General features: G+C 37.7%; 1 protein-coding gene across 1 annotated transcript in view; it reads left to right on the forward strand.

Annotated features, from left to right (window-relative positions):
* LOC113470769 overlaps positions 1-6,218 on the forward strand; it is a 25,675-nt gene extending 19,457 nt beyond the window's left edge. The window contains exons 4-5 of the mRNA XM_026829468.1: positions 5,680-5,834; positions 6,084-6,218. Of these exons, the coding sequence (XP_026685269.1) occupies positions 5,680-5,834; positions 6,084-6,218 (290 nt within the window). The remainder of the gene's footprint in view (positions 1-5,679; positions 5,835-6,083) is intronic.
* The last annotated feature ends 245 nt before the right edge of the window (positions 6,219-6,463 follow it).

Consider the following 6,463-nt stretch of genomic DNA (forward strand, 5'->3'; position numbering starts at 1 on the left):
CTTGAAAGTTTTACTAATCTTGTTTTACTGCATTTAGTTTGTCAATATTTTTCACACACATGTCCAGCTTGTCTAGAAAGTGAAAGGCAATCCTCTCTCTTTTCTCATGTGCAAAAACTTTGAAAGCACTATTCAGAATAGGAAATAGTCCATTATCTAACTCACGCCAAGTACCTCAAGAGCCCAACCAAGTGCTTTAACAATGACAGAGGCTCAGGCACTTGAATTTCAAGTAGGTACTGGTAAAACGAAGATTAATGTATCAAAAAAGTTGGGCAAAACAATTAATTTTTCCCCTTTTTGTTGTCATTTTCATCGACGAGACGTTTAGATCTTTATTATTATTATTATTAAAAAAGTCAGATTGGCACTGCCTTGAGAAAAGCACCTTTATATCTGTTATTTACGTATATCAAAAAATAAATAATTTGGATTTGTTTGCAGTTTGCAATGAATTCAACATCCTTTAATAATTTTGGTACCAGCTCTTGTGTTTGCTTCCAGATTAGTCTTGGTATCAGCAGCTTCACTTTCATTGGTAATATGTCGTTCTTTATCTATCTACATTCTACATATATGGCGAGTATTGGTTAGGTTGATATTAGACATTCTATGTATTAATATTATCTCTTACCGTTTATATTTATGTTTATGGATCCTTGTTTTATTGTCTTCCACCCGACGAATACATTCTACATACTTCAGTATCTACTTGTTGTTCAACTTTGGTTCCAATCTCACTTTTCGAGTGCTACTTGTTTTGTGTTTCTCCGAGCACGACTTTTTCTTTCAAACGCGATCCCGGAGTTGTCGCTTTCATTTCTGCCATGTTTGGAGATGTGAAGTGTTTCTTTGAATGGAGATGTTCTGCTTTTGCTTCTTCAACTAAGAAGTCTGAAATAGTCTGAATCTCTGAATGCTTTTCGCACGGTTGTTGTGATAGGGGAGAGTGGCCGAATATGGGACCCTGAGAGGTTTTAGTTTGACGCTCTCGGATTGACAATTACATTTTCGCACGGTTGTTGTGATAGGGGAGAGTGGCCGAATATGGGACCCTGAGAGGTTTTAGTTTGACGCTCTCGGATTGACAATTACGGGTGCAGATTTGGAAATTTTTGCCTGATTTTTTCATCCATTGGTAAAATTTGGTCTGATTATCTATTAGCAAGATTCGAACTGTCTAAATACATTTTTCTCAAGAGGTTTGATAGAGGGAATTGTAACAATGGATGTCTTATCCCAAAATCGACTAGAGAAGGAAGACAGGATAGGACAATTACGGGTCCAGATTTGGAAATTTTTGCCTGATTTTTTTTTTTTTTTATCAATTGGTAAAATTTGGTCTGATTATCTATTAGCGAGATTCGAACTGTCCAAATACATTTTTCTCAAGAGGTTTGATAGAGGGAATTGTAACAATGGATGTCTTATCCCAAAATCGACTAGAGAAGGAAGACAGGATAGGAGACTATCGTTCCGAGAACGAGCCTTATCTGTTTCGGATAAAGTTCATCCTGGGACGGAGAGGTAGTCTTTAAATTTAGTTAATTTGACTTATTGTTCCGTGCTTACAAGAGCTTCACAAGGTTTGGTGTATTTACCAATTTGGTGTCGATTAGTACTATCGTATTGGTAAAAACCTGTACATATTGCATATTCTCGTATACCTTCTATGTGTATACTATTGTGATCTATTAGTTCATAATATTATGACCTCACTAATCTGTAGTAATAGCCATATTATCTACTATCATATTAAGCTCATAATATTAGGATTTATGCGAGGTTTGGATATGAGGAGCAATAAATAGTGCTTAATATCAACCTCTGAGTAACACTAACTTTTTACTATATTATCTACTTATAACACTTACTTTACTTTCCGTGATAGTGCTTACTATTGTGCGGGTGATAAGTGTAAACTTTTAACGACCAAGTGAACTATTAGGTGAATCAAGTGAACATGAACTACTGACGTACTGACCATTTGTTTATGGTTTACAACTTTACATTATTATCCATGTACATCTGTAAATATGTATTGTTTTGTTTACGATATTGTCTGGGTTTGAATTATCACTTTATTATGGTAGGTTAATACTTAATGATTTGGTTCATGTAAAGAAACTCAGGAGACAGGAGTGTTCAAGTGTTGTTGGAACTTGGCCTAGCTCACTGCCGATGCTGACGAAAATATATATTTCAATTTTGATAAATTGTAAAACATATTATAATGCATAGTTAGGCAACTTGTTCTAAGCTGACATTCTAAATAAAGCAGTAAAGCACTACTAAAACATTCCAACGATCTACAAACAAACGTACAAACACACTTGAAAACATCTGTGGCTCTGAGTCAAGTTTCGGCCTAATATTATGACCTGACTAATCCGTAGTAATAGGCATATTATCTACTATCATATTAAGCTCATAATAGTAGGATTTATGTGAGGTTTGGATATGAGGAGCAATAAATAGTGCTTAATATCAACCTCTGAGTAACACTTACTTTTTACTATATTATCTACCTATAACACTTACTTTACTTTCCGTGATAGTGCTTACTATTGTGCGGGTGATAGGTGTAAACTTTTAACGACCAAGTGAACGATTAGGTGAATAAAGTGAACATGAACTACTGACGTACTGACCATTTGTTCATGGTTTACAACTTTACATTATTATGCATGTACATCTGTAAATATGTATTGTTTTGTTTACGATATTGTCTGGGTTTGAATTATCACTTTATTGTGGTAGGTTAATACTCAATGATTTGGTTCTTGTAAAGAAACTCAGGAGACAGGAGTGTTCAAGTGTTGTTGGAACTTGGCCAAGCGCACTGCCGATGCTGACGAAAATATATATTTCAATTTTGATAAATTGCAAAACATATTATATTGCATAGTTAGGCAACTTGTTCTAAGCTAATTCTAAATAAAGCACTACTAAAACATTCCAACGATCTACGAACAAACGTACAAAACAAACAAACTTGAAAACATCTGTGGCTCTGAGTCAAGTTTCGGCCTACGGATCAAAACCGGATTACCCAAAATCAGACAAGGGTCCCCTAAGCTGACATTCTAAATAAAGCACTACTAAAACGTTCCAACGATCTACAAACAAACGTACAAACAAACTTGAAAACATCTGTGGCTCTGAGTCAAGTTTCGGCCTACGGATCAAAACCGGATTACCCAAAATCAGACAAGGGTCCCAAATCAGCAAAAGGTCTCAAAACCGAAAAGGGTCCAATATCAGGCGATGGTCCCCTATCACGGCCACTGACGATCCGACCCAAAGTTGAGAGACTATGTGTGATAGCTATAGAAACCTGTATTCCTCTAATACCCACAACTTTCTTCCTAGTTGAGAAATTCAATACCTTGCGGGGATCGAACCTTGTTCTGAAACTTTTTTCCCATTCGTGGTTGTAGAAATATCTTGTACACCAAATACCTATCTCTACTTCTCCAGTAAACTTGTAGCTATTTGACCAGGTATAGGCATTAGGTATAGGTTGAGTTGGTTTATAGGTTTCGATTCTTCATCGAGACCTTTCTTTAAGAAACCACTTTCTCGAAGACGTGTTTCTTGCGGAGATGTCCAAATGTGAATAAGAAGGATAAATAAATACACAACCAGCTCCCGATTGCCTTCAAATTAAATTGATTCCTAGGACTAGGAAAATCTGACAAATGGAGTGTGCCTGAAGGCGTGTGATGTGTTCCAATCCATTCGTCCCCAAGGGCCAAGGATCGAGATTTGAGCCAATAGGGATTTATGTGGTTGCTTAATTTTCGACATTGTAATAAACTTGACCTGTTAGATTGCTTGGTCGTGTTGGTTACTGCGGTTGCATACGGACACAATAATATACCTACTGCGAGAGTCCTATGGGGCTTTTCAGTCCTATGATGGCAGTATAAACAATGTACATTCTATTCTATATATATTTTTTTAAAGAGGTTTGACAGAGGGAACTGTAACTGCTATGGTCTTATCGTCCCGAAATCGAAGAGAGAAGGAAGACAGATTATAGAAATATATAAACAGTTACATAAACAGATATGTAAATAATTCTGCATAGTGATGTTAATAGAGTTGCAATTTTGTGAGAGAATCTAAAGGAATTTTAATTGTGTTAAGCATGAATGCACGAATGCTTGAATGCTTAACAAGTTATAGAATTATAATTATCTCCCAAAAGTTGGGCTTTGTAATGTAAAATTTCCTAGGGGATTCTCAATCTGTGAGCTTTTCCATCCAACCAATGAACCTTCATACACTTTTAGGTTCTGTCAGGTTTGGTTCTCCCGATATTTGTCTAAGAATGACTGGACCAGCTTAATTCACATGAGAATGGCTAACAATAAAAGTTGGCCACTGAGGCCACTCCCTCTAGGGTTTTTGATGATGAATCGCATTAAAGTCCAATTGAGCTAGTGAGAGTTTCAGACTCTTGAAAGTTCGTAGTTCGTACCACTTTCCAAGTTGTGAATTACTGGTCATTGGGCAATTACTATGGCCCTATGGTATAGTGCCATACAGGGTGTCCCAAGTAGCCGAATTTAAAAGTTATATTCAACTTATTTGGAAGGTAGCCCATTATTTTGGGAGGTAGCGTATATGCCGATAAACGTTTTGTTGATATAGTTTTTGGGAAAAATGTACACATCCACCAATATTAGTGGAGACGACGGAACACCAGAGCTGAAAATTAACCAAAAGAAAATTTTAGCTGTCAGCCTAGTCACCTTGGGGGGTATTAGAGTTCCTGCCTTGTAAGCGCTAGATCTAGGTTTTGATTCCCGCCAGGGGTGAAATTTATACTCAACACTGTCATTGTGTATAATGTTGTAACACACATCACAATAAAATAAAATTGAATTGAATTGAACAGATATACCTAACCTAAGCTCGAAAAGGCTGATTTTCTCCTAACCTATCCTTCTTCCCTCTTTGACTACAGGACGATGTTACGATTCCCTCTATCAAACCTAAAAAAAAAAAAAAAAAAAAAAAAAAAAAAAAACCCCCTAGCGCGGATTAGTTGACAAGTTGACATCATACTTACTTCCACAAAGTGAACCAACCTCAGTGGTGTAGTGGTTAGTGCAGTGGACTTCGGATCTGGAGGTTGATGGTTCGAGTCCAAGTCAAGTCATAAAATTTAGCGTAGTGCATTAGGCAAGGAACGACATTTGTGAATGCTTAACACAATTAAAATTCCTTTTACTTCCACAAAGTCAGTTTACACTCCGTTTAAATTTCAACTTCGGACTCTCGGTATAAGCAATCTGACTAAATTTTTGTTTTTGTTTTGTTTTGTTTTGTTTTTTTTTTTTTTTTTTTGCTTTTGATAAGCTAGATGGTAAGTGTATAAATCCCCATTGTTAATTCCTATTAGACTCAAACGAAAAATTGGAAGCAACACTACTTATGTGATCAATTGATCATGCATGTGGTATTCCATAACAGTTTACCTAGGCACTTGATTACCTTCTTACCGAGTATGGAGATACATTCTATGTAGGGTAGTTGTTAAATCCTAACAATATTTATAAACCGAGTATGTACTACCTAACTGTTGAAAATAGGATTCAAGGTTTGCTTTCAAAACCTGTGCTTTTCTCAACAATTCAACCTCGATTATGTGTTTCTCATTTCCCTCAGGATCTCGACTAGTAGAAGACGTTCTGCTCAAAGGTAAATACTGGCGCGACACGCTCAGTTATGCCGAAGAACACAAAGACAGCATTTGTGTGTACGGTCTCAAAATCGTGTTCCACTCCCCTTCCATGACGGAAATGTCCAAGAAGCGGTTCTTCGCGTGTATTCGTTCCATCTAGGTATAGAATCAGTCCTCAGAAACCATGTTCCTAGCATTACACCGATTTTCCTTCGGTTTCTAAGGTAGGCTATTTTTTTTCCTTACCTACCCTATAGGGAGGAAAGTAATGTATTCGGACAATCTTTTCGATGGTCCGTTTTTAGTGCCAAAACACGTTTTTTCTTCAACTTTTCCAACTCTTATCCCCTATCACGGCCACTAACTTCTCCATTTTCTTCTCTTCCAGGTGCACCATGACAGTTACGGCGGCGGTGCGGCCGGAGGTGACAGCTATGGAGGTGGCCACGGAGGTGGCTGGGGCAGAAGCTCCAACGCCCAGGACATGGCCTACAGCAGCTACAAGCCAGTGGCCTCCCAATAGATCCCGAACTGTTGCGGCTCTTGAGGCTGGCAACGAAAAAGGTGAGGGACGCAAGTGCGCAATATGCTCGTGAATGTGAAAGGCGCAAGTGCGGAATAGTGAATGTAAAGGGCGCAATATAGTGAATGTGGGCGAAAGTGCGCAATAAAATGGGAGCAACTGCGTAATAGAATAGAATATACCTTGTTTATCCTGCTGGAATGAGACTAAAAAGTCCTTTACCCCCGCAGTCTATCCAAGGTCTT

This window comes from Diaphorina citri, unplaced genomic scaffold (genome assembly GCF_000475195.1).
Source record: "Diaphorina citri unplaced genomic scaffold, Diaci psyllid genome assembly version 1.1 scaffold1816, whole genome shotgun sequence".
Classification (NCBI taxonomy): domain Eukaryota; kingdom Metazoa; phylum Arthropoda; class Insecta; order Hemiptera; family Psyllidae; genus Diaphorina; species Diaphorina citri.